Below are 26,447 nucleotides of genomic sequence, written 5' to 3'. Positions count from 1 at the left end.
CAACCCAAGCCGCCACCGAGAGAGTAGACCAGGTCGACAACACCATGGACCAGCACACTCGCACAAGGGACAACCTTCGAGAACCGAAGACTGCAAATCACCATACAAGAAAGCTCCAACCTACTCGCTTCGTTAGAACCGCCACATCCAACTCAGACACGCAGGGAGAGCTCAGACCTCGACATAGGTTTGACGGTCAAGCCTTCTAGCCACAAGAACCAACCGCAACCACCTACAAAGAGAAACCGCCGGCAGTAGCTCACCACCACCACCGAGGCATACGACCAGGACCCAAAATCTCAGCCTACCACAACAGTCTCTCACTGGTGATGAGAGAAGAAGAAGGGTCTGCAAAGAGATCCGAGAATCATTAACCTCCCTACCGAGAACGCAGGTTCACTTCATCAACCGCGCAAGCCACCGCTGGAAGAACCAAACGAGACCAGAGCACCACCACTGAGCCCGACGGACCACCAACAAGGCAGATCTGGCCAGATCTGAACGAGATCTCAGAGAACAACCGCGGAGAGACCACCCACGCTCCAACTCTAGACACGCCTCACCACCGCTCCAGAACTCAACCTTCCGGGCAGCGACGCCGGAGATGAGCCCACAACGGAAGGCATATCGACGAACAAGAGATGGAACAAAGGAGGGGAAACAATGGAGAAGAGAGAAAAGCGTAGGGACAAGGGAGACAGCCGACGACGGAGTCAACACCGGAGCCGGAGCACCGGAGGTCGCCGTCGGCTGAGCAAGCTGAAGTTTTGTTAGGGTTCGCCTTCGGAGTCGCGTATTTGGGGGAGCGTCTTTTTTCGTTTTCGTCTTTTTCTATTTTTATTCAGTATTTACATTTGCTACCGCATTGCTGTTAGATCGTACGTACCAATGGTAAACGCGTTATAAATTGTTTCTGGTTTGATCTTTGAAAGAGTATTTTTCGGCTCTTCGGATCTTAAATATCTGAATACCTAAACACAAAATATACTTAAAAATTATAGGTATTTTACATGTATTTTAACCGTAGACCCGAACTGATTCATATCTGACATAAATTGATCAAAATCTAAACCGAAAATTTATAAATATCTAATTCGTCCTTAATGTCTAGCATTCGATAGAAATTGATGCCAGGGCTATTATGATTATTGTTTTGTTACTCTCAGTACCAAAAAGAAAAGAAACAGAACTACAAGGGTAAAGAATGTAAATTATTAGGACATTGTTGTATATGGATCGGACGGTCAGGAACGTAAACAATCACCCGACACTTCTCCCTCGTCCGTTGGATTCTCTCTCTCGACCTCGGTTTCCCCCAATTAAAATTTTCCTTTATGTATTCAGACATGGAAAAGAAACATAAAGGTAATAGTTATTTAATGTGTCTTTTTTTTTTTTAACTTATAAACAAAAATCAAAACGAAAAATCCCTAAAAAAAACACAAAAATCCCCAAAATCGAGCGAGCGCCATCCCCAATTCGAAGAAAGTCTCCGATTTTCGAAATCGTTATTTTCATCGTCTAGGTTTCGGAATCTCTTCGCTCGTTTGATTCGAAATTGTATTGTCTTGTTTCTCGTCTTCCCTGGCTTGTGTGAGGTTCCGTTTCACACGTGCGACATCACCGACTTTATTGCTCTCTTCTTACTGCGTTTCGATCATCCTAATCACTAGTAACGTACCAAGTTTGCTTCTTTGTGCATCAATTTCAAGGTTGGATTGAGTTTCTAGGTTTATGTTTAATTTTATTTAGGGGTTTAATTCATATTATTTGAATGATACATTTTGTTTTCTTTGTTGGTTATTGCAATTGGGCTTTGTTTTTTGCTTTGATCAATGATTGTATGTATGAGAGTGTGAGATTGTTTTGCAGGAGGTGCTACACTGAGTGAGACCATTTGAAGAATAATTAAGATTAGGAGATGAGCTTTCTCTCTGGGGTGGAAGAGTTATGCAGTGTCTGTTAGTGCTGGTTGCAAGAAGAGTTAGGACAAGGAGACGAAAGTTTTAGAAGTAACATGAATGTTCAGGCTCACTTGTCGGGGGGCCAGGTTCCGAACCAAGGGACTATGCCTCCGCAGAGTAATGGGAACTCTCAATTGCAGAATGTAGTTGGAGCTTCATCAGCTGGTGCTGGTGCTAGTGTAGGGCCTTCACGTAACATTGTTGGTCCCATGGACCATGATATTTTGAAACTCAGACAGTACATGCAAACCCTTGTGTAAGCCTTCATCTTATATTTGCTTATAATGGATTGAGTTGATGTTATCTAAATGTGGGATGGGAATGATCAAATTGATTATTTTTCTTGGCTGCATTACTAATGTATATCTTCTTTGTTGATTAAGACCTGATACTTTAGTGTTTATGCTCCTTGGGATTTTATGATAATTACTTCATGGGGGACTATTTTTAATTGAATCTCCTTGATCGTCCAGGTTTAACATGTTACAGCAACGGCAACCATCACAGGCCGATGCTGCATCAAAGGCAAAGTATATGGATGTTGCTAGACGCTTAGAGGAGGGGCTATTTAAGATGGCCGTCTCTAAGGTATCTCGAAATATATCTGCCTCTAGATCCAGCTTGTTGTCTCATGTCATTCCTTAAGATTTTTTCTTTTCAACTTATACTAACAGGAGGATTACGTGAACCGGTCAACCCTTGAGTCTAGGATTACGAGCCTAATTAAAGGAAGACATTTGAATAACTACAATCAGCGACATGCTAATTCTCCTTCGGTTGGGATGATGATACCTACTCCAGGATTACCACATGCTGGTGGGGGTACTACGATGATACCTACTCCAAGATTACCACATACTGGTGATAATCCTAGTTCGATGGTTACACCCTCTGCTGATACTACTATAGCTGGAAACAACAGCAGCACAAGCAAAGCTGTTAACACTGGAAACCTTCTAGCGTCTGGCGGCATGCATGGAGGTTTGATCGTAGATACATCTCCTGGATTTTTTTTTTTTAATCTTATGAGTCTCTGACACCTTAGCAATTTCATTGCAGGTAATATGTCTAATGGATACCAGAATTCATCGAGAAACTTTTCTCTTGGTACAAGAGGGAACATGGGTTCTCAAAGAAGTGCTCCCCAGATGATTCCTACACCTGGGTTCGTTAATAGTGGTGCTAATAACAACAGTGGTGGATTTTCTGCTGAGCCCACGGTGGTACCTCAGTCTCAGCAGCAGAAGCAAAGGCAGGATACTGGTGGTCAGAATAGTCAAATGTTGTCTAACCAAATGACTGCTGGTCATAGACCGGACAACATGCAACCAAAGCCGGCTGGTGTGGCTAGTAACTCTGTAAATGGTGGTGTTGGAGTGAGCAAAAAAAGTGTAGACACAGGTAACTCTTCAGTCTCTCTCTTTTTCGGCTATCCTAATCATCTCATTTTATATGTATGGTTCTTTCTTGTGGTTTGGCACTAGTACGAACCTGTCAGAATATTTAAAGTATGTTCGTTCCTTCATATTCCAGGGGAAGGTTATAGAACAACAAATCCTGACAACCTTGGATCTAAAAATTTACATGGAGGTGTAACATCGGTTGGGAAGATGACAAGTGCTCAGAATATCAATGCAGCAAGTTTCCAGTCTGTGTCCAGAGCTCACCCTTCTCTGCAGTCACATCAACAACAACAATTTCCGCAACAGCCGAATCAGATCCAACAACAGCAGCAGCAGAAATTTATCCAGCAACAGACATTGAAGCAGCACACCATGCAGCAACATCAATTAATAAGCAAAGACGGTCCCGGGAAAACTCAGGTGACTCCTGACGTTGCTACGAATGTTAAACATGAACCTGGAACGGCAAACCATAGTGAAGCCTTGCATTCCCAAGCATCAGAACGACTCCAGCTTTCTCAGTTCCAGAATCAGTATCAGAACTCGGGAGCAGACGCTCAACATGTCTCAGTTACAAGTCAGAGTGATATATGCACGCCACTTCCTCAAAACAGCCAACAGGTTCATCAAATGGTGCACCCGCAGAATATGGGATCGGATACTATCAACAACTTTAACAACCTTGCTGTTGGAGCAAAATCAGAAACCAATCCACAGGATCAGTGGCCTTCCCAGTCTAATGGTATGTCAAGTGAGCAGAACGTTCAGGAGGATTTTCGTCAGAGAGTTACCAGAATGGACGAAGCTCAACCTAGTAATATGATCGAAGGGTCTGTAACGGGTCAAGATCATGCTTCCACCACATCCGAATCCCATAGTCTGCAAAATGCAACCGGAACTGCATGTAGATATGGAAATCGCGATGTCAAGTTCCAAAATCAACAGAGATGGCTCTTGTTTCTGCTTCATGCACGGACCTGCAAACGGCCAGGAGTGAAGTGCCCGGGACGAAACTGCGTTACTGTTCAGAAGCTACTGAGTCACATGAACAGCTGTGTCGAGCCTCAGTGTTTGTATCCTCGCTGTCGTCCCACAAAGTCACTGATTAGCCACTATAAGAACTGCAAGGATCTTCGGTGCCCCGTCTGTGTACCAGTGAAGACCTACCAACAGCAGCAAGCTAATGCGCGTGTCCAGGCCCGTTTAAAAAGCGAAAGCAGTGCGGTGAGCGGAGTGAACGGAGCTGTAGTATCAAATGATTCACCATGCGCTACTGATGGAGCCGTTTCTGGTGTCCCTGGCTGTGCTGATAGTTTAGATAATTTGGAACCTTCATCAAAACGGTTGAAGGTGGAGCCTTCTTTTCAACCAGTGGTCCGTGAGAGTGAAGTTTGTAAAAGCTCCATTGTTCCCAAAGCTGAGACGGAATCATCTCGGGATGCTGAAAGAAAGGATCATACGCAGAGCGACGCACATGCGGCATTGAAGTCAGAGAAGTTGGAAGTGAAAGAAGAGATTCCTGATGTTTCTGTTCAAGCGGGATTCAGCATTAAAGAGATAAAACATGAAGCTGTTGAAAATGTTCCCAAACCTAGGCCTGTGAGTGAACCAGGCCAACATGATTTATCTGGTGCCTCGGTAAAGCAAGAAAACATAAAAATGGAGCAAGAGCCGAAGGAAGAAGTTGTGGTGGAGTCTGCTGACGTTGGTGCATCAAGACCTGGAAAACCAAAGATAAAGGGTGTTTCTTTAACTGAAATGTTCACTCCGGACCAAGTGAGAGAACATATTCTTAGTCTCCGTCAGTGGGTTGGCCAGGTGTGCAATTTTATTGACTTCAAAAATTTACAGAAAAGCTATTTTTATTCATAGATTTATCCTTTTATTTTCTCTCCAGAAGTATGTGCTCGCTGATGAATAATAACTTTTCTATTGATTTGTGTTTCTTTCTGCAGAGTAAAGCCAAAGTAGAGAAGAATCAGGCCATGGAGAATTCGATGAGTCCAAACTCCTGCCAGTTATGTGCGGTGGAGAGGCTTACATTCGAGCCACCTCCTCTTTATTGCACTCCTTGTGGTGCTCGTATCAAAAGAAATGCAATGTATTATACCGTTGGAGCTGGTGAAACTCGTCACTACTTTTGTATTCCATGTTTTAATGAATCCCGAGGAGACACAATACTCGCTGAAGGGACTTCAATACCGAAGGCAAAACTCGAGAAAAAGAGAAACGATGAGGAGACTGAAGAAGCGGTAAAGTCCACTCACTCAGTAGAGTTGTATTAGTCATGTGTGTGTCCCCCTTTGTAGGTTTTCATGAGTTTGGTCTATTGCGCTTCCATGGTTTTTGCAGTGGGTCCAGTGTGATAAATGTGAGGCCTGGCAGCATCAAATATGTGCTCTATTTAATGGGCGGAGGAATGATGGAGGGCAAGCTGAGTATACCTGCACAAGGTGCTATATAACTGAGGTGGAGCAAAACGAGAGAGTGCCTTTACCTCAAAGTTCTGTTCTTGGAGCGAAAGACCTGCCAAAAACGATTCTCAGTGACCATATAGAGCAGCGTTTGTTTAAAAGGCTGGAGCAGGAAAGGTCTGAGAGAGCCAATGCTAAAGGACAAAATTGTGATGAGGTATTAAATGGCTGTAGTGCTTCTTCTTTGGAAACAATAGATTGAAGTTTACTGGTTGGTCACTCATTGTTTTGCTTTTTTTTTTACTGCCATTGACAGGTTCCAACTGCTGAATCCCTTGTGGTTAGAGTTGTTTTATCCGTTGACAAGAAGCTGGAAGTCAAATCTCGATTTCTTGAAATTTTCAGGGAGGATAATTTCCCCACTGAGTTTCCATACAAGTCCAAGGTAAGAATGATCCACACACACACCTCTATTGTGTTTACTTTCACGTTCACAGTTTCATTATTCCACTCTCCATATTTTATTTTGGCAGGTCGTTCTATTGTTCCAGAAGATCGAAGGTGTAGAAGTATGCTTGTTTGGGATGTATGTCCAAGAATTTGGATCCGAGTGTTCATCTCCTAATCATCGCCGTGTGTATCTCTCGTATCTGGATTCTGTGAAGTACTTTAGACCTGAGATTAAAACAGCTAGTGGAGAGGCTCTCCGCACTTTTGTATACCAAGAAATTCTTGTAAGTCCTGGTTTAAAGAAAGATCTGTGTGGTCTTTACATTGCATGGAGGTTTCATGAGTATACATTGATGCTTTTTTTCAGATTGGTTACTTGGAGTACTGCAAAATGCGTGGCTTCACGAGCTGCTATATATGGGCTTGTCCACCTCTGAAGGGTGAGGACTATATCCTATATTGCCATCCAGAGATTCAGAAAACGCCAAAGTCTGATAAACTACGGGAGTGGTTAGTAACAAATTGCCTTTAGTGATTTTTCTTCATATATTTTTCGTATCCTTTACATCCTCCACTTGTTTCTGGTTCAGGTACTTGGCAATGTTGAAGAAAGCTGCAAAGGAAGGGATTGTAGCGGAAACTACTAATCTGTATGACCATTTTTTCTTGCAAACTGGTGAGTGTAGAGCTAAGGTTACGGCGGCTAGGCTCCCGTATTTCGATGGTGACTATTGGCCAGGTGCAGCAGAGGATATCATACAACAAATGAGTCAAGAAGATGATGGTAGAAAGGGAAATAAGAAAGGAGTACTTAAGAAACCCATCACAAAAAGGGCTTTGAAAGCGTGTGGCCAGTCTGGTCTGCCTGGGAATACATCTAAAGATCTGCTGCTAATGCAGAAAGTAATCGTTTCCTCTCCTGCATAACAGCTTCGGTTCTTTTGTATAGTTTTGTGTGTTAACTTGCTAACATTTTTTCTGTTTGTTTGTAGCTTGGTGAGACCATTCATCCAATGAAGGAGGACTTTATCATGGTTCACTTGCAGCATTGTTGCAGGCATTGCTGTGCATTGATGGTAACTGGAAACCGTTGGGTGTGCAGCCAATGCAAAGAGTTTCAGTTATGTGATGGGTAAGTATTGTCCTGCCTCTTTTGTTATTGTGACTTATTGGTACACCTATATGTGTTTTTACCTGATAGAGTACTGCAGTTTCTGATATGTTTTTCTACCGTTCAGGTGCTATAAGGCTGAACAGAAACGAGAGGACAGAGAAAGGCATCCTGTTAATCAAAAGGATAAACATACACTGCATCCTGTAAGTTGGCTTTGGCTTGTAATACACGTTACTTGTTTCTCTATTTTTATTTTTATCTAACGAGACAGTTTTTTTTTATATTTATTTTTTAGGTTGCGATCACCGATATTCCAGCAGACACCATGGACAAAGATGAGATACTTGAGAGTGAGTTTTTCGATACGAGGCAAGCGTTCCTGAGTCTTTGCCAAGGAAACCATTATCAGTATGATACACTGAGGCGGGCAAAACATTCTTCCATGATGGTGCTTTATCACCTCCACAATCCAACCGCTCCTGCCTTTGTCACAACGTGTAACGCATGTCACCTCGATATCGAAAGTGGCCAAGGGTGGCGATGTGAAGTTTGCCCCGACTACGATGTGTGCAATGCTTGTTACAGTAAAGAGAGCGGTGTTAATCATCCTCACAAGCTGACAAACCATCCTTCTCTAGCTGATCAAGATGCGCAGAATAAAGAAGCTAGGCAACTGCGAGTCTTGCAGGTATTGAAATAGTCAAGTTGCATCATCTTCTCTCTTTGCTCTAGACTTCATCTGGTTTTGATTACTGACGTTTTCGTTGTTTTAATAATTTTGCAGCTTAGGAAAATGCTCGATCTTCTGGTGCATGCGGCGCTATGCCGTGCTATGTATTGTCAGTATCCAAACTGCCGCAAAGTGAAGGGGCTGTTCAGACATGGTATCCGTTGCACAATACGCGCTGCAGGAGGTTGTGTTCTATGCAAGAAAATGTGGTATCTCTTGCAGATCCATGCTAGGGCCTGTAAGGAATCAAATTGCAATGTACCTAGATGCGGGTAATCTCTTTAGCTTATGTCCCTTTCTAACATCTGTTGATTTCTTTGTATTGATCATTGTGATTTTCTCTTTGCAGGGACCTAAAGGAACATCTGAGAAGGTTAGCGCAGCAATCAGAATCACGGCGCAGAGCAGCAGTGATGGAGATGATGAGACAGAGAGCTGCAGAAGTCGCTGGGACCTCCAGTTGATTAACTTGTATATATACTTATTTCATTTAGGATCTAAGTAGAGGTGGAAAACTGATCTTCTTTCCGAAGGTTAAGAAGATAGAAAGAAGCTGGTGTGTCTCTGAGCTCCACTCGAAGCAAGTTATGGTAAGCAGCAGAAATAATAGAGTGTATATAATCAATGGATCACCCAACCAATGAAGCTATAGAGTGAAATTTAATTGCGGCCTGACCAGAGCATGAGTTGAGCATCTACGAAGATTCTTCTGCATAAGTGGCACTTAGGCTGAGAAACTCTTCAAGTCACTGTGACTTGCTCTTCTTTTCGTAGTTTATAAACGCCTTTGGCAACGATCCTCTGACTATGTATAAGTAGTTTCTTAACTTTATAGGCAAGTAAGATGAAGGGAGTGTCCTATGGATACGTCTCTTAACATTTTTGATGCTCTGTATTAATAACATTTTTCATATCTTTAATTCAAATAGATTTTGGTTTAATAGAAGTGACAGATTAGCATGCAAAGTGAAGAAAGAAATCAAATAAAAAAATTAAGAGGAAAAGTGAGAGTGTACGTGGCTTGTTAATTGGCTCATAACTCGTATCACTGTTCAAGAATATAGAAATCAGATTATTTGGTCTTCCACTTTTTTTTTTTGTTCTACTTCTATTTTATAAAACCACCTGGATCACATGAAGACTTTCCATACTAAGAATACTCCGTTTTCACACTTCCACATTTGCTTCAATGTTGGATTTGATATTCAAAAAAAAAAACCAAAGACCTGCGACAAAAGTTTCAGACCATGATGTAATTTTTTTTATTAGTTATGTATTTATAACTGGGTTCTCTTGTAACATTCATTTTGAAGGTTAAAAAAGAGAGGTCGTATGTCTATGTTAAATTTATACCTTAAGCTTAGTTTCCACAAATTCAATAAAAAAAGTCTAATAGCTTTCTTAAAACCAGTGCTTAAGTTATGTGGTTTGTGGTTTAACTCCAAAATTAGGTTTTCATCCAAAGATATAACATCCATCAGATTAGAAGTAGTAAAATAGAAAGGTTTTTCAACCCATTACATTATCTACTTTTGTCTTTTTTAGTTTCTTCCAAATATAAGGAAAAATAGAGAAATCTCTACACTTCTGTTATTTTCCTTGTATGAGAGAAAAAAAGAAAGAAGAAGAAGGGAGAGACAAGAATGTGGCTACCGAAAACAGATGCGACAAGTAAAGGAAAAAAAAGTGGTTCAGTGGCTGTTGCAATAGACAATGACAAAACTAGCAAAATTGCTCTCAAATGGACATTGGAGAATCTTACTACTCGTGGCCAAACTCTTGCTCTTATTCATGTCGCTCCCAAATCTCAATCCTCTTCAGGTTACTTTATATCCACATTAATTAAGGAATGGTTTTGCTCAATGAGTTTAAGTTTTTTTACTTTTGTGAGAGTTGCAGACATTGAAGACGGAACAATGCATATGCAGCACATGGATAAGCAAACAAAAGATCTCTTTGTATCTTTCCATTGTTACTGCAGCCGTAAAGAAGTAATAATAATTGAAAGCTAGAGCTTGTTAAAAACGACCAAACTTGTAAGCTTTATTTTAATATTTAAAAATGTATATGTGCAGATCCAATGTCTGGATGTATTGCTTGAAGACGTAGACAAAGTCAAAGCTATTGTGGAATATGTTACAATTTCTGCGATCGAGAATTTGGTACTTGGTGCTCCTTCAAGAAGTAGCTTTATGAGGTAATACAAAAAAAAAAAGAAAAAGAAGATCATTAGGGTTTATAGTGTGATTAATAGCGTGCAGAAGAATATAACCAAAAATAGTAATTTTTTTTTCTTTCAACAGAAGATTCAAAACGGATTTACCAACGAGTGTTTCAAAGGCAGCTCCAGATTTCTGCAATGTTTACGTCATTTCCAAAGGCAAAGTCTCTTCCTTACGAAGCTCCTCTCGTCCTGCTCCTTACCATCCATCAGTTCTCAGCGACTTTGACTTTGAGAATAAACCTAAAATAGGTAAGAGAGTTCTACTCTTCCATTATGCATGTTGCTTGCTTGCATTTCAAGCAATGTTCAAAAACTCGCTATTAGGTGTCTAGGCGGGTGATTAGTCGCCCGTCTAGATCCTGATTAAAAATCGTTTCACATATAACCGATTTGCTGGTTAAGCGTCGGCTAAACCAATTTTTAGAACATTGCTTTCAAGTAACTCAACATACATTCTTTTTTTTTACTTGTTCATCTTTCTTCTTTACAACAGCTAACACACCGGCATCTCCTAGGCCACGAAGATCAGTTGATAAAAGGTATGTTATGTTACATTACTTATATAATAAGTAATTTTACAATTACTTAACAGTTTCTTGGTATTGATTTTGTGTAAACCAAGGTTTACAAAACCACCACAAGGACATATGAAACTAATTGGGGACTTCTCAGATTCAGAGTCCGAGTATTCATTCATAAGTGCTTCACATCAAGGATCAGAAAACTCCTTTATCAGCTCGGGGACGCCGAGTAGTGCAGATAGGTGTTCTTTTTCATACGATTTACCTGACTCAGCAAGAACATCAAGAATGTCAACTAGCTCAGAGCAGAGCATAGGGTCACATAGATTAGGAATCAATTTTACTGATTTGGGTTTTCTGAATAACTCTTCCACGGTTTCTGAGGAGAGTGGAAGAACTTCTTGCTCTTACTCATCTCAGAGCTTGGTATAAGTTATAATCACGTTCATATTCGGCATAATTTTTTTTGTTACATTCCACGAACACCTTTGTTCTGTTTCAGGATGATGTCGAATCTCAGATGAGGAGACTGCGTTTAGAGCTAAAACAAACCATGGATATGTATAGCTCAGCTTGTAAAGAAGCTTTAACCGCAAGGCAAGAGGTATTATATTATAGAGAAGATTAGAAGAACCCTTAGATAGCATTAATTCAAAAATAGCACACGAAAAGGAAAATCACCAAAACAACTTAATTTTTTTTTTTTGGTTTGGATCTAGTGATTAGACTTTAAGGTTTAGTATTTAAGGAGTGAGGGTGAGATTAGTGTTAAGGATGCATGTTAAATTTAGTTTTATTGGTTAATAAATGCTATTTTAGAGATTTTTCATTTTGAATGCTATTTTGTGACAAAATTTAAAATGTGCTATTTATGAGATTCCCCTATATAATATATACATCCTTGTGTGTATCTCAAGTGACTTGATTCATTAAAACCATACTGAAGTGTGCTTAAACTTCTGTGTCAGGCGACAGAACTGAAAAATCTGAGGTCAGAAGAAGAAAGAAGAATGGAAGAATTAAAGATGACAGAGGAGACAGCAATGTCAATGGTGGCAAATGAGAGAGCAAAGGTTAAAACTGCTATGGAAGCTGCTGAAGCTGCAAACAGGCTTGCGGAAGCAGAAGCAAAGAGAAGACTAAACGCAGAGATGAAGGTGCTGAAAGAAAGTGATTCTTTCTCTGGACAGAGCATCGTTCGATACAGAAAATACACTGTTCATGAAATCGAAGAAGGAACTGATAATTTTGCAGAATCAAGAAAAGTAGGAGAAGGAGGGTATGGTCCTGTGTTTAGAGGTCATCTTGATCACACAAGTGTTGCTGTTAAGGTGTTACGTCCTGACGCTGCTCAAGGAAGATCACAGTTTCACAAAGAGGTAAAGATATAGCTTTCAGATGCAAGACTAGGTCTGGGCAAAAAAACCGAAACCAAACTGAAATAACCAAAACCAGAACCGGATAGAAACACTCAAACACTTGAATGGTTTCTATATTTCTATATCTCAAATAACGGAACCAAAAACCAAACGGATACCCAAATATATAAAAATATTAATTATATGTAGATATAAAATAACATAACTAAAAAATATATTTAAAAACATATTAAAAGTATTTGAAAAAAATTAATTTATCAAAAAATATTTAAACTACCCAAACACATATCAGAGAATATCCATAATTTTTATCCAAATTGTCAGAGTTCTTTATCCGGATCATTCTAATTACTCAATATTTTGTCTCAAATACTTGATATTTTTATTCAAATTACCGAAAAACTGAATCAGAACTGAAACCAAGTGGGAACATAATTTTTTCCGGTTGTTAGATGGTTACTAATTATACTATCCGAAACAACCCAAATCCGAAACTACTAGAAGCTATCCAAACTTGAAAATTTATATGTTCTTATATGGATCCTCTAGCTTCTTAGCCAAACTATCCGACCCCATACTCAAAATGCCCAGGTGGCAGACAGCAACCTTGTGATACAAGGAAGTGTTGTTTGAAGTTTGTGTGTGATTTGACACACAGGTTGAAGTACTAAGTTGCATAAGGCATCCAAACATGGTGCTTCTTTTAGGAGCATGTCCAGAATATGGCATCCTCGTCTACGAATACATGGCCAGAGGAAGCTTAGACGACCGTTTGTTCAGACGCGGAAACACGCCTCCCATTTCTTGGCAACTACGTTTCAGAATCGCTGCTGAGATAGCCACAGGTCTCCTCTTCTTACACCAAACCAAACCAGAACCCATTGTCCACAGAGACTTGAAACCAGGAAACGTCCTCCTCGACCAAAACTACGTCAGCAAGATCAGCGACGTCGGGCTTGCAAGACTCGTCCCAGCCGTAGCAGAGAACGTGACACACTACCGAGTCACATCAGCCGCAGGAACGTTCTGTTACATCGACCCTGAGTATCAACAAACAGGAATGTTAGGTGTGAAGTCTGATGTTTATTCACTGGGAATCATGCTTTTGCAGCTTTTGACTGCTAAACAGCCAATGGGTTTAGCTTATTATGTGGAACAAGCTATTGAAGAAGGGAAGTTTAAAGATATGCTTGATCCTGAAGTACCGGACTGGCCATTTGAGGAAGCTTTGTGTCTTGCTAAGTTATCGTTACAATGTGCTGAGTTGAGAAGGAAAGATAGGCCTGATCTTAGTAAAGAAGTGATGCCTGAGCTTAATAGACTTAGAGAGATGGGTGAAGAGAGTCTTGAGAGTGTGTTTTTTGCTGGTCATGGACGGATGTCACATCCTAGCCAAGTCTCTTATACATCGGTAAGCTTTTGTATTTAATTTGTAGACACTGAATCAGATTTGGTTATATATCTGTATGATGTTTGATTTATTGTTGTGGGGAGTTGCAGGAAGGTAGGAGTGCTCCTTTTATATCAAATCCAGGATCTTCTATATCAAACTCATAGTTTCGAGAACAGAGGAGTCTGGTAAGATATGACACTCTTGTTACGTATGAAGTTATGTCTGAATCTTGTTGAGATAAACACTCATGAGTCATGATTGAGATTTTGATTTGCAGGAGAAGAAAGCCAAGAACAACGTATATATACATTCAGGAAAAAAGAAAGAAGCTGATTGTTTTGATTTTGTTCCTTGTTAGTTTTTTCCAGTGTTTGTATTAGCGTAATTGAGTATCAGTGACTTCAATTTTTATACAGTTCCCAACTAATTTTCATCTAAAATCCTTGGAAGGAACAAAGCAAATGTAAAACTAATAGATGGCAAGCATAACAGGCAACTTTACATCCAAAATTTTGAAACTGGAGATACAAAATATTGTAAAGGATAGGCTAATTCATTATAGGTGAGCCAAAAAAAATCCCGAGTGCTACTTTTTAATCTTATACTCGAGGAACCTATGATGATGCCAGTAAATGTTTAAGTAGTCACCCAAAAACATTAGTTAGCAACTGGTTTCATGATTGCCTGAAATAACAATTGTGAAATCATTTGTTATCTTTGTTTACTGTTGTTCTTGGTGGATTCTGCAAATAAGAAGAGTGAATTCAAAGGTTTCAGCATTTGAGGCAAAACATCACTCAAGATTAGGTATGCAATGAATTTTTTTACCTTTGATAGCTTTAGACGGTCTTGTGTGACTGCTTGCAGTTGAACTTGGGGACAACGGTCGCTTTGGAGGTTTAGGCTTATGTGAAGGAATCAGAGACGAATTTAGAATGGCAGCAACAGCTTCACGCTGCTTTTTCCGCTTAGATACTACATCTTCACCACCTCCTTGGTTACAGGAAGCATTGCCTTTGTTTATTTGTCGGTCTCTCTGTTCAGATTCATCTGTGGATTTCTCCCTCTTGTTACTGTCAAGCTTCGATGAAGCCTTCTTAGATTTCTTCCACGCATTTGGTTCTTCCTTCTTCTTCTTCGAACTAGTTACATCTGTATCCTCTGGATTACTGCTTTTCTCTATACCTTTCATTTTTTCTTTCTTCTCTTGGTTCCGCCTAGGATTCACTTCGGATCTTACTTCCTCACTGCCTGTTGCTTGGTTTTCCCTTTGAGAAGAAGCTTCTTCTTTGGCTTTTCGTCTGCTCTGCTTGCTCTCTGATCCTTTTGATGAGAGAGGCACAACGTCTCCATCAGGTTTCCTCATTTTTCTATCAGAGGATGTCTCTGCTCTATGTTCTTTACGGCGAGAATGCTGCTGCTGTTTCTCAGGCTCAGGAAAATTCTTTGAAAGATTCTCAAACTGTTTTTGTTCCGTGGCTTTCTCGCCAAACATGTTGTATGGTCTCTTAACTGGTATGATGGCTTCTCTTTCTTTTGCATCTTTCACAAGAGCACCCCAGTTATGGTCTCTTTGCAACGTTCTTGTGTTACCAAAAACCCAAAGGGAGAGTCTGGCTCTTGTGAGAGCAACATTCATACGTCTAACATCTGCAACAAAACCAATCCGACTTTGATTGTTCCCATCAGAAGCAGAATGAGTAGCTCTTACAGTGGATAGCACCAATATGTCGACTTCTCTCCCTTGAAAGCCATCCACAGTATTCAGTTCCATATCTGCTGCCACTTGAGATCCAAATGCACTAGAGAAACGAGAACGCAAAACCGCAAGCTGACGTTTGTAGGGAGTAATGATGCCAATCCTTCCAGCGACAAATTCAGAGGGGTATCTGTAAGCAACGAGACAGCCAGTGAAGAAAATAATATTTAATATGTTTCTAAAACGAGTGTGAACAAAGAGAGCTTAAGATAGTTATAGACCTCTTTTTGAAAAATCTAAGCAGTTGAACAGCAGCTTCAGCTTCTTGTTCATTGCAGACGGAGCTAGAGTCCCCACTTCGATGCTCTTGGCCGTCAACAATATCATAGAAAACATATGGTCGAAGATAAGGGCTCTCGTGAAACGGAGCTGATTTACTTGACATGTCGACACCATTCAGCAGCTTATTGTCGTAGAAATGCATAGACGGGAATCTACAAATATCTGGATGCATCCTATACTGTTTTTAGCAGAGAAAGTGTAAGCCCAAGTTCCAAATTCACTATTACATCATGTAAACATAAGATTATGTGAAAGGAGAAATTCCAAAACTGAAACTACGAGCCAAGAAAATCAGGTGATGTATACCTGTTGAGTAAGCATAAGGATAGGATAACCAGCCCTTTGTAAGCGTTCAAACATGCTGCACTCATACAAGTATTTACTAGCAATGTTGGAGAGAACAGTTGCTGGAAGCTGCTTTGGATCTCCAACCTTTAATCACCGAAAATGTTATTAGAAAAAAACTGCAAATTTATAGAACGTTTTGTAACACAAGTGAACGATTCTCACCATTATGCATTTAGTCCCTCTCGACTTTAAGAGCTGTAGAGGAATCAAGGTAGCTGGCTCCAGAGCCTGTAAAACAAAAACAAATTAGTAATGAGTTGTGACACGAACACCTCTGCAAAACAATCAGGCGTGTAGTGTCTTCACCTGAGCTGCTTCGTCAATCACTACAGCATCAAACAAATTATCTTCAGATGGACTGCCAAATTTATGGGCTGATGAAGATTCAGCACACACATTGTACAAGTCTCCTCCACAACCACTTAAAGTCGTAACAACTATTTGAGCATCTTTAAGAATGGACTTCCTCAACTTATGCTTCAATGCTCTAATTTCATTGTTAGCTTTTCTCTCTTGAGCCTGAACAGCACCAAGATCTTTGTAAATTTTCCTCTTTTGCTCATATAGCCTCCGCAATCTTATTCCTAGCTCTGCATCAGACATTGGCTTGCCATCATCATCTATATCGAGGTTTTTACTCCCTAGCTTTTCTTTGGCGTCCAAACTTTCCTGGTTTAAGTTTGCACGCTTAGCTTCAAAACGGGTGATCTGATCAACGACCTTCTCTAAATTACAGCGCAGTAAGGCAGAAGAATCTTCAGCCTTATTACTCTTAGCTTTGTTTATCCGCAATTTCTCCTCTGCTAAGCGCTGATCGACCAGGGTGTCCAAAAAGAAGGGCAGTGAATTTGGATGAACAGTTTTTGCATTACCAACCCTCACAAGATACGGTTTAAACATCTTCCCATCCATACCATAAATGCCTAAACTAGATATTCGCGAAACTAATTCATCAACTGCAGCATTTGACTGAGCGCAGATCAATACCCTTCCCTTACCAATCTTTTCTCCTATCTTTTTCTTTGACTCCCCATCATCATCTAGCTGTTTAGCCAGAGCTGCATCTTGCCATACCCTTGCCATAGCCACATTCGGATTCATTCTCTGCCTAGAAGTTGTAGAAGAACTATGATCTTGCTCAGAATTTCCAGTTTTACGTGAAACGGAAGCAAGCAAACCACTAATAATGGCAACAATAGTGCGAGTCTTGCCAGTTCCTATCAAGCAAAAAAAATATTCATCAAAGATCAAAGACTAGCATAGTATCAAAATAATTGGTTAATACTGACAAAGAAAGAAAACGACTAACCTGGAGGACCCTGAATAAGTGAAATGTCAAACTCTTTTGTCAGATTGGATGAGCCAATGGAAACGCTAATAGCCTGAAGTTGACTCTCATTGAAAGATGATTTGAGTATTTGTTGTAAAGAATGTGGTAATGAACGCAGATCTGATCTTTTAGTTTCAGAGTCATAGTTCGAGTCACCCAAAGGGCTCAAGATCACAGGAAGAACGGGGATATCCTTAATGGATGACAACGCTTGAAACTCTCGGATTTGGGATGTAATGTTTAAAATCCGACATGCATGCCATTGGCTACGTTCCAATAGATTCCTTCTAGCTTGATTTAATCGTGAAGACGCATTCTGAAGATACAAGCGCACATTCAAAATACTCGACCGTTTTTTCTCATCCCATTCCCGCCCTTCCACCTAAGAAACAAGCAAGGCCAATAAAGATCATATGATTATATGTGAGAAATTTATTAAGTTCAAGTATTAGCAATACCACATACCTTTCCAATCATATTACCACCAACATTACTGTTTTCTGGATGCTCTTTTGTGAACAAAATCAAATCATTCTCAGAGAAACTTTTCGAGTTGGGTCCATCACTTTCGTCTTTAATAAAACGAACAAAGTGGAAGTCATCAACCCTTTCAATCGACAAAACAGACAGATCACCATAATAAATCTCCTCCAATGACGATATCTCCTGGAAGGAACTTTGCAACTGTGCTTTAAACTCTTCGAGAACCAAGGGCTGGAAAATCTGTACATATTGCTCAGGTGAGCTAAAACGCACTGGAACTTCCCTGAACTTTCCGACATTCTGATTCTCATCTTTATTTGTTGACGCCAGTCCCACTATTGCATAGTAGTCCATTTGCAAAATCTTTCTAAACCAATCTTCAAGCTTTGGTGGCCTGAATCTTTTAAATCCAGCTGCTTGCCTCTGCCAACGCTCAGCTTTCTTATTTACAGGTGCACAAAGTTGAATAACTTGTCGTTTGGGAACAATAGGTCCTGGTTTTGCTAGGGGCAATGGCTGGGGTTTCAGAGATTTAAGTGCCAAATCCAGTGGATCAACCTCCGGCTCAATAACTACTTTTCTCAAATCCATGCCTTTGGTGTTGGAAATCGCAGATTTCTGGGCCTCTTTCGAAGTTCCACGAGAGATGAATTCATCAGCAGCGTTCTTTAAGTTGGCTCTGTTTACAAGTGAAAGAGGACCTCCCACAGTCTGTCTGTTTTCTGCATCCTTACTCATGCTACCAACCTTGCTTGGTTCAGCGCTTGTGGTGGGAAGGTCCCTAACCATATTGCTGGATCTTACTGAAACATCTTTCTCTGAGACAACTGCCGCCGAACTCTTTGAAGTATCAATACTAGAAGTACCCTTCTTCAGAGATGGGACCCGTGACATGCTTCTGATAGGTGGAAGAGTTTTATTGATATCAAGTTGATGAGACTTATGCAAACTAGGTAAATTCTTCAATGATTCCTTCTCAGTCACATCCTCTGTTAGATCCATCACATTATCTGGTGCTCTGCCAACAGCTTTAACAGGTTTAAGGCACTCATTTTTCTTGGGAACAAGGCGGGAGATTTGGTCTGCTAATTGCTCGATGTCAAGATCATCTGAATTAAAAAGAGGAAAAGCATGATGAATTCTATAATCAGAGAAATATAATTCAAAATTGCCAATTAGTAACAACGGGCAAGCACGAAAACCACTTACCAGCAGACAACACACGTCTGATAGCCTGGACTGCTGAGGAACAAGTGTCACTCTTTGATCCTTGCAAGATATCTAGCAAAGCCGCTAATGCTCGTCTCCAATACGTAACAACAACTTTAAGTTGTGACCTTCCCCAATCAATGAGATCAGGAAGCCATTTAAGATCAGATGCATCTTTCAAAGCTCCTCCAATAGCACAGGACTCTTCACGGCTTAGTCTAAGCTTTCCCAGAACGACAGGAGTTATCTCAAGCAAACGTACACACGTCATCTGCCAATTAAGATAAATTGGAACCTAAGCAAAAAGCCATACTCGACTAATTTGAATCACAAATAGCTCAAAGATAGACAACCCAAGAGGACAGTAGAATAAAGCATAAGCAATAGATGTATAACAAAGGCTCACTATCTAATACCTGGCAAAGACTTTGATGGATGAAAGTCTTTCCCTCAGCTAAGCACTTCCTTACTGCGGCCCAGGCAACTTCTGCCAGCGAGTAGAGAAACTTCAGTAATTCCGGGGTAGCAGTGGAGGAATTTCTGCTCTCAATCACAGGAGGAGCACTGAAGTCCGGTTGCCTCAAAAATCCCCCTGCAGAACTCTTCACAGCTTCAGTAATAATGACCACATCCTCTTCCTTCAGCAGCTTGAATAATAGAAAGAAAAAATGATGCAGGATCTGAAATCTTTGTAGGACAGAGCTCAAATGGACCTGCCAAAATCAGCAAAACTGAAATAAGCAATAGTGGCAAAGGGTGGACGTGTTGTAGCCTAAGCAAAGACTAACATTAAGAACATCATCACGTACGGAGCAGAAAAATGCAAATTATTACTGAACTTGCATTCATGAGACAAAAGTTGAAGGACTCATTGTATGTGTATCGTTCTATATCTTGAATAGAATGTAGCTGCTGCCTACCTGCTGTAAAACATGTGTAGCTCCAGAAAAAACATGTACGAGGTGTGAACTTTGAGAGCAGAGAAACTTCAGCCCACAAGACAGACCTCTGGTATTTGAAACGTGTTCCAGCATAGACTTTCCAAACTGCCGTATATTCTGTCAACAAAAACAACACTAGCAACATTGCTCAACATTACACGCATTTGAACCAGAGAGTTTTAAACATAAAGCAATCATCTCGTGAGATGGTACCCATCAATCATTTCAGGTTGTTACGTACATCATCTGGATCTGAAAGAGAAAGGATGAAAGTTTCGCTCATCCCTGGTACCCAGGTCCATTGTTTTCGATACTCTTCACCCATTTGGACCAGAAAACCAGTGGTCAATCTACAAAATCAAAACCCAAAAGCCTCACTATAACAAATCGTAACAGAGACTTCGTGGTTTTCCTACCACAATAGTGAAATGAAAAAGTACCTCTTCAATGTTCGTATTAAAGTAGGACACATCTTTGATACTGTTACAGAGTTTTTTGACTCCTTTCCTGGCCCCCCGTCATCAGAACCTGTTGCTACCTTCCATCCAAGCGTGCCTTTGATTTCAACAGCGGAAGATGAAAGCCAGGTTTCCATATCAACCGTCATGTCATCGTTCTTTTCAGATTCCACCAAACAAAAACGTGACCGAGACCAAAATACTGCTTGGGATAGCGATACTGGAAGGTTTAGAAGATTTGTATTTGTAAGAGTAGTAATCCAGAGCATTGGAATGCACATCCACTCTTTACACTCCCCAAGAGTAACTTTGCTCTGCTGGGTAAAGTCACTCCACGGACGATCACTTACATCTTCGACAGCATGGGGAAAGGGAAGATTACTGTCATCGTCGTCATATTTTACCTCATTTCCCATATAGTTGCCTGTATTATTTCGTAGCAGCGAAGCTAGTAGGGCCGTAGCATCAGATACCAGGATAGTTTGGACAAGATCAATAGCAGGTTGACGCAATGATATATGTAGTGCAGAATCGTTAAACGATGACACAAGAGACGGTCCCCTGTCAAATCAATTGTCTATGAGAAAACGTGTATTTTCATCTATCATACCAAAATAAAATACGTAATAAGCGAACGGGAACTTGTGAGAAGAAAGAAACAATCACAACCACAACATATATATAATGAAACAAGAATCTTCATACTTAATATCCTTCAAGCTCATGTGAAAAGTATTTTATAGATATTCAAAGCCAAGGATGGAATTTAAAGCCGATTCTCTCAAGTACCAGACACAACAAACAGCTGCAAAAGAAAAGATAGGACCAGTTATACTAACCACATGTGTGCACACTCAAAGGGAGGGCAAGGAGGGTTCATCTTGTAACCTCTGAGCACAATAAGAAGAGCAATCTGAAAGAAAGAAAGAAAAAAAGTTTGGTGAAGATAGATAAAGGGATCAAAGAGTTTCACTCCAAGAAAAAAATGCAACAAATATGTGTTAGTAGAACTACCTTGTGGCCAATTCTTCTCGCTAAAACACTGAAGTTACTGCTAACTGGGACCTGATGAAGGAGAAAGTAGAGAAAGTGTCTACGTTGCTTTTCATGCTCACCATCTCGCAAAGCCTCAAGGGACTGGACATAATGCATAATATGAAAAGATAAGTAAAATTGAAACGAAGAGCACAAAACACGTCAATCATGACAAATCTCTTTAGAGAAATCATATATTTAGGAGAAACTATATCAAGCTTGCCTGTAATAATGGCTGGAAAAGATCAAAAATGGCTTTGTGGATCTTCTCGGCTCTTGTATGGAAACACTGACCCAACAACGTGTTACGCATCACACTTGGGGACAAGGTAGCCCTAAGCCAAAGCTTACAACCTTTGAGAATGTGAGAATGTATCATCTAAACATAATATAGAGTTTCAAGATACACTGAGTACTTTGAAAAACAACAATAGTTACCATACCAAGTGTCTTAAATAGCTCTTTGAGGCAATTAACAGCCAGTGAGAACTCAGGTGAATCGCCGCTTATATGATTCAACACTGTATCAACAAAAATGGGATAAGGCTCTAATATCCCCTCTTCAAAAGCAGGGCCTTCTAAGAACTCAAGCCTTTAAGAAACCGAAAACATTCAGGAATCAGCAAATCAAGAAAAATTAAATAACAACAATATAAGACAAAAACTACAAAATGAGATTTAGTCATTAAGTCTTACAATGATGTCATCCCAAGCCATATGGATGAGCGGTCTAGATTAATCCTCGGCCTTGGATCCTGAGATGAAGAAGGCATTCCCTCCATCTCAAGAATTCCAATGAATTTCTTGAGCAATGGCTGAAGGCGTTCCAACTGAGTTGCTGACCTGCCAAGGAAGCAGATAATATAACATACATTATAGCAATCAAAGTTTCATAAGCAATAAATACAGTCATGAGAACATATATATATATACCTCAACTTCCCCATGGCCCTTGCCAAGCGATAACCAATGACACGCACCCTTCTATTGAGAAAAAGAAGCGCATACACACCCTAAAAAGGATAAAATGAGAGAATATACCAAGTCAGAGAGATTTTAGTTAAGCAAGAAACACAAGAACCTCTCCACGGGATAAGACTATACCGGAAATTCTTGATTCTCAGCAAATGCCAGCTCATGAATGTTGTCGATCGACTCAATGAACTTCTCAAACTCAGTGCATAAGGACATGTCGTCAAAGAAGAAGGGAAACATCAAAACCTGAAAACACCCCCCGGAATCAACACAAATCGTTCATCATTGAAATAACAATCACAGAATCTCCGACACTACCTCGTACATTACACTAACAACTTCAGCATGATGATGATCAGGATCATACGCTCCTTTTTCTATCATCAAGTTAATCTCTTGCAAGTGAGTAGTCACTCTCTGCTCATCAAGCTTACGCAGCACAACGAGCAACGGACCAACGGAAGCGCACTCGTACTCTTTCTCATACATCTCTTGCGTCTGATGGTGCTGAGAGATACACTGAGCACAAGTCCGCATCTCCCCAGAGATTCTCTTCCACAAAACTTTAAGAGGCGAGTCCTCTCTATCGTCTCTGAAGAAATTGTAGAACGTCTCGATAAGAGGTCCCATCACGTCGCTACACCCGCACCAGATATGAGTCTCCTTCGGCAAGGAGATCAGCATGGTGAATGCATCTGTAAACCTGTAGAAAACATCAGCTTGGGCTCGGATTCAAACTCAATTTTAACGAAAGAAGTGAGAGGGAGAGAGAGAGAGAGATAGAGAAGGAAGGGAACCATTGTTCTTTGCGCTGGTTAAGACGGCGTACTGTAGAGGGATCAGAATCGTCGTTCTCCTCTTCGTCTTCCTCGATTCTCCTCCACCGGGTCAGGATCTCAACACTTGAGGAGGCTTTACTCGTCATTTTTCTCCTCCTCGGCAGGGGAGGCGAAGTCAAGAGTTTCCGGCGACGGGAATTGAAGTTTCCGATGTTACAGAGGAAGAAGAAATCGAATTTTTAACCAATTTGAAAACCCTTATTATTATTTTTTCGCCTTTAAAAAGCGAGCGTAGAAGAAGGATGAAACGACCCCGTTTATTCGATGACGAGCCGTTATTGAATGGGCTTTTTATGCAGGCCCTAATTATTTTTTTGCCTTTAAAAAGCGAGTACGTTGATACGACATCGTTTTATAGATAATGGGCCGTTAAGGAACGGGCTTCGTACGCGGGAAACACACTGACCTGCAAGCTCCTCTTTCGATTAATTCTTTTTAGAAAAAACAAAAAAATAATTAATCTCTTCTTTCTCGGTCTCTTGCAAGCTCCTCTCTCGATTTCAGGTGATTGATTCGATTAGGGTTCTGAGTTTTAATTCATGCTTCTGCTTCGATTTAGGTGATTCGATTAGGGTTTCTCTTTATGCTTCGTAGCTATGGACTCTGCTGATTGTTAGGGTATACACTGTAGATCTACTGTGCGTTATGTAATGGCTCGCTTTAATTTTGTTGGATGCTTAAAGACTGCGATGTCTGATTGATTCAAAGGGGAATCAAATTAGGGTTTATAGCTGATTGATCTCAGTAACCTCGTTAATAATCTTTGATTATGTTTTCTAATGGTTAGTTTTAACTTGTAACTGTATTTTGTGAGTTTCAGACTATTGTGTGCCCCTCTCAAAGTCTTTGCCTTGACTACTACATTACTTCCTCTTTGGTTTTACAGTTGTAATATTTTTGTTATGTGCTACTTGTGTTTGTTCAGATGTCGGCATACGACAATGTTATTGGTGGGAAGCTAAAGCTGAAAGGGAAGGCCTTAGATGTGAAAGCAGGTGGAGTAAAGAAGAGGAAGAAGAAGCAGAAGAAACACGAAGAGCAAGCTCTTAAGATTACTGAACATGAACTCATAGAAGGTAACACATGACAGGCTTCTTTTCATTTCGTAATATTTTATAACGAATTGAAAGAAGAGATTCGATGTGGTGTTGACTGATTTGTCGGCTTGGGTTATAGGAGAAAACGTAGAAACATTGGGTAAATTGATGGAAGAAGAAGAAGAGGAGGAGGGTAGGAGTGAAAAGGAGGATGGGAAAGTGCAACCTGATGATGAGGATGATGATCTGTTAACGCCAGCAGAAAGAAGGTACATAGAGCAGAAGCAGAAACTGGATGTGCAGAAACTAGCCAAGGAAGCGAACAAGTCTCACCGTAACAGGATTGAGGATTTCAATCAGTATCTGGCTAACATGAGTGAGCACTACGATATCCCTAAAGTCGGACCTGGTTAAATCTACCTTCTTCCTTGTCTCTCTCTCTGCTTATTGATAAATTTGGCTTTGTTAAACAACTACTGTTGTTGGATCTCTCTTGTGTTATTCCCATAACTTTTTTTTATTATGTGACCTCTGGTCTTTTTATGATTGACAAATATTCGTGGGATGTTCACTATTCCTTCTGTATCTCTCAATTTCCAAACTTGTTCTATTATGTCAATCACAAAACAATCTTTGTCAACAGCTGGAACAGACACGACTACGAGACACCCCACGAGAGGTGTATTTTTTTATACACATGGCAGAGACTGAGAGAAATGGAGAGAAATTATCCATGTTTTTTTTTAATGAATGTGAAATTATATTCAATCAAAAGACTGTTACAGTGACATTCCAGTCCGTGCTAATGTCCTATAGTGACATTGATTGTAAGCGGTGTCTTTGATGAGCGTTGTAGTGACATTCCAGTCCGTGCTAATGTCCTATAGACTATAGTCATCTTTGAACAGACCTCTCATTAGCGAACTCCACACCTGAGCAGAGTACTGACAAGAGAAAAACAAGTGATTCCAAGTTTCCATAATGGATAGGCATAGAACACATTCTGTGCTGATATTATGATACTTGTGATGGAGGGGCGGCTTAGGTAGCATGGCCAAGAGTGCGACTTCCCCCCGGGCCCAAGAGTCAATGATTTAATTTTTAATTTTGTAATTAAAAATATATATAAATACATTTTTAACTAAATTTGGTTTTGTATATTTTAAAAACTAAATTTATTTTGGAAAATTTCGCACACAATAATAAATTAGCTTAAATAATTATATTTAATTTAAACTAATTTAAAAATAAAAATTTGTCAATAGGCCATATTATTATTTTTTTACCCAAAAGCTCTAATTGATGAGCCGGCCTTGCTATGAATTTTATGTTTCTACTGAGTTATGAGAGAATTGTATAATGTATATGTACAATAGCAATGTAATTCTTTTATGACTTATAGAAATGAGATATCTTATTTCATAATTTTTAATTAATATCAAACTTTTTTATTCAACAAACTTAAAGCAAAATCGATTTCTTTTATTTAATTTTTGTAGTTATTGTAAGAACAAAGTAAAGGAGAAAGCTAGGTACGTGTTTTCCAAGGTAAAACAAACCCTGCTGGATCTTCATAGCTTTCTGTAAACCAAATTCCATCATCTTTGGCAATCCATGAACGAAACTGACCACATCGCTGAAAATTTGCATGATATACTTGAAGATCATAATAAAACTTATTATTCTCTCCATGACTAATAGTGCAATCCCATCGTGTTTCTTTTGGCCATCTATAGTCGCTGAAAGAAATGATAAACGGACTTGCATCGAAACTTAACAGATTAGATGAAAATTTCCCCTTGTTATCACTACATTCGATCAACAAATTGCCACGAGAAGAATATAGGTGATTAGAAATCATTACAATGTTTTTCTTGCAAGCTTCATTCAACCCAAAGAACATAGCACTAATAAACATAAAAGCTATCAAACGATTCATGTTGTGGATCTAAGATTATTTTTTGTAATGATAAAGATGTCAAACATGTTTGAGTATTTATAACCTTTGAATGGAAAACATTCTTTCTTTTTAACCTTTTTTATAAAAACAAATTAACAATGCATGTATTTCTGGATTTGGCTAAATCTTGAATACAAAATCAATACTATTAAAACATGGGATTTAGTTTCTATTATAAATATAGTTAACCATGACAATC

The 26,447-nt window shown here is 39.8% G+C and overlaps 4 protein-coding genes across 8 annotated transcripts; 3 read left to right on the top strand and 1 right to left on the bottom strand.

The window, feature by feature from the left end:
- The first annotated feature begins 1,389 nt into the window (after positions 1–1,389).
- On the top strand, positions 1,390–9,016 carry LOC106415105 (histone acetyltransferase HAC12). The gene is made up of 17 exons (XM_013855728.3): positions 1,390–1,712; positions 1,873–2,220; positions 2,438–2,552; positions 2,639–2,945; positions 3,024–3,365; positions 3,498–5,185; positions 5,323–5,619; positions 5,720–5,998; positions 6,098–6,226; positions 6,315–6,515; positions 6,599–6,741; positions 6,822–7,134; positions 7,224–7,363; positions 7,470–7,548; positions 7,641–8,033; positions 8,130–8,347; positions 8,425–9,016. The coding sequence occupies exons 2-17, from the start codon at positions 2,018–2,020 to the stop codon at positions 8,537–8,539; spliced, it is 4,962 nt and encodes a 1,653-aa protein (XP_013711182.2). The 5' UTR covers positions 1,390–1,712; positions 1,873–2,017; the 3' UTR covers positions 8,540–9,016.
- A 590-nt stretch (positions 9,017–9,606) lies between these two features.
- Positions 9,607–13,766, top strand: LOC106413519 (U-box domain-containing protein 52-like). Its single transcript, XM_048741679.1, has 8 exons — positions 9,607–10,066; positions 10,151–10,272; positions 10,379–10,548; positions 10,793–10,838; positions 10,922–11,246; positions 11,323–11,424; positions 11,789–12,199; positions 12,858–13,766. Exons 1-8 carry the CDS (start codon positions 9,719–9,721, stop codon positions 13,626–13,628), a joined length of 2,295 nt encoding a protein of 764 aa, XP_048597636.1. The 5' UTR covers positions 9,607–9,718; the 3' UTR covers positions 13,629–13,766.
- Positions 13,767–14,042: 276 nt separating this feature from the next.
- On the bottom strand, positions 14,043–23,458 carry LOC106415406 (helicase SEN1). Of its 4 annotated transcripts, XM_013856106.3 has the most exons (22): positions 23,210–23,458; positions 22,731–23,115; positions 22,542–22,658; positions 22,371–22,450; positions 22,134–22,280; positions 21,881–22,029; positions 21,661–21,791; positions 21,417–21,539; positions 21,242–21,315; positions 20,385–20,963; positions 20,186–20,294; positions 19,924–20,061; positions 19,420–19,716; positions 19,004–19,274; positions 17,777–18,903; positions 17,291–17,693; positions 16,288–17,198; positions 16,144–16,209; positions 15,940–16,065; positions 15,573–15,811; positions 14,421–15,481; positions 14,043–14,335 (listed from the first exon to the last, which is right to left on the bottom strand). In XM_013856106.3, exons 1-22 carry the CDS (start codon positions 23,335–23,337, stop codon positions 14,304–14,306), a joined length of 6,693 nt encoding a protein of 2,230 aa, XP_013711560.2. In that variant the 5' UTR covers positions 23,338–23,458; the 3' UTR covers positions 14,043–14,303. The 4 variants fall into 4 exon arrangements, 3 of the variants coding, with proteins under 3 accessions (XP_013711560.2, XP_013711561.2, XP_013711563.2); XR_007316675.1 differs by lacking the exon at positions 14,043–14,335 and having other exon boundaries at positions 15,225–15,481; positions 15,573–15,806; XM_013856109.3 differs by lacking the exons at positions 14,043–14,335; positions 14,421–15,481 and having other exon boundaries at positions 15,625–15,853.
- A 174-nt stretch (positions 23,459–23,632) lies between these two features.
- LOC106411814 (protein FAM32A) lies at positions 23,633–24,928 on the top strand. 2 transcript variants are annotated; one of them, XM_013852648.3, is made up of 3 exons: positions 23,633–23,755; positions 24,177–24,327; positions 24,428–24,928. In XM_013852648.3, the coding sequence occupies exons 2-3, from the start codon at positions 24,177–24,179 to the stop codon at positions 24,700–24,702; spliced, it is 426 nt and encodes a 141-aa protein (XP_013708102.1). In that variant the 5' UTR covers positions 23,633–23,755; the 3' UTR covers positions 24,703–24,928. The 2 variants fall into 2 exon arrangements, with proteins under 2 accessions (XP_013708102.1, XP_013708103.1); XM_013852649.2 differs by having other exon boundaries at positions 23,745–23,810.
- The last annotated feature ends 1,519 nt before the right edge of the window (positions 24,929–26,447 follow it).

This window comes from Brassica napus, chromosome A9 (assembly GCF_020379485.1).
Source record: "Brassica napus cultivar Da-Ae chromosome A9, Da-Ae, whole genome shotgun sequence".
NCBI lineage: Eukaryota > Viridiplantae > Streptophyta > Magnoliopsida > Brassicales > Brassicaceae > Brassica > Brassica napus.
The sequence above is the reverse complement of the archived record's forward strand: the minus strand, read 5'-3'. Positions and strand labels throughout refer to the sequence as shown.

Excerpts from the sequence above, each read along its gene's own strand:
- LOC106413519 (XM_048741679.1), top strand. The coding sequence starts at position 9,719 with ATGTGGCTACCGAAAACAGATGCGACAAGTAAAGGAAAAAAAAGTGGT. Across the intron at positions 10,549-10,792 it reads TGAGAATAAACCTAAAATAG|CTAACACACCGGCATCTCCT; the intron begins GTAAGAGAGTTC and ends TCTTTACAACAG. Across the intron at positions 11,425-11,788 it reads CTTTAACCGCAAGGCAAGAG|GCGACAGAACTGAAAAATCT; the intron begins GTATTATATTAT and ends CTTCTGTGTCAG.
- LOC106415105 (XM_013855728.3), top strand. The coding sequence starts at position 2,018 with ATGAATGTTCAGGCTCACTTGTCGGGGGGCCAGGTTCCGAACCAAGGG. Across the intron at positions 5,186-5,322 it reads TCCGTCAGTGGGTTGGCCAG|AGTAAAGCCAAAGTAGAGAA; the intron begins GTGTGCAATTTT and ends TTCTTTCTGCAG. Across the intron at positions 8,034-8,129 it reads GGCAACTGCGAGTCTTGCAG|CTTAGGAAAATGCTCGATCT; the intron begins GTATTGAAATAG and ends ATAATTTTGCAG.
- LOC106411814 (XM_013852648.3), top strand. The coding sequence starts at position 24,177 with ATGTCGGCATACGACAATGTTATTGGTGGGAAGCTAAAGCTGAAAGGG. Across the intron at positions 24,328-24,427 it reads TGAACATGAACTCATAGAAG|GAGAAAACGTAGAAACATTG; the intron begins GTAACACATGAC and ends CTTGGGTTATAG.
- LOC106415406 (XM_013856106.3), bottom strand. The coding sequence starts at position 23,337 with ATGACGAGTAAAGCCTCCTCAAGTGTTGAGATCCTGACCCGGTGGAGG. Across the intron at positions 22,451-22,541 it reads CTGAGAATCAAGAATTTCCG|GGTGTGTATGCGCTTCTTTT; the intron begins GTATAGTCTTAT and ends TATCCTTTTTAG. Across the intron at positions 19,717-19,923 it reads CTACACATGTTTTACAGCAG|GTCCATTTGAGCTCTGTCCT; the intron begins GTAGGCAGCAGC and ends TGATTTTGGCAG.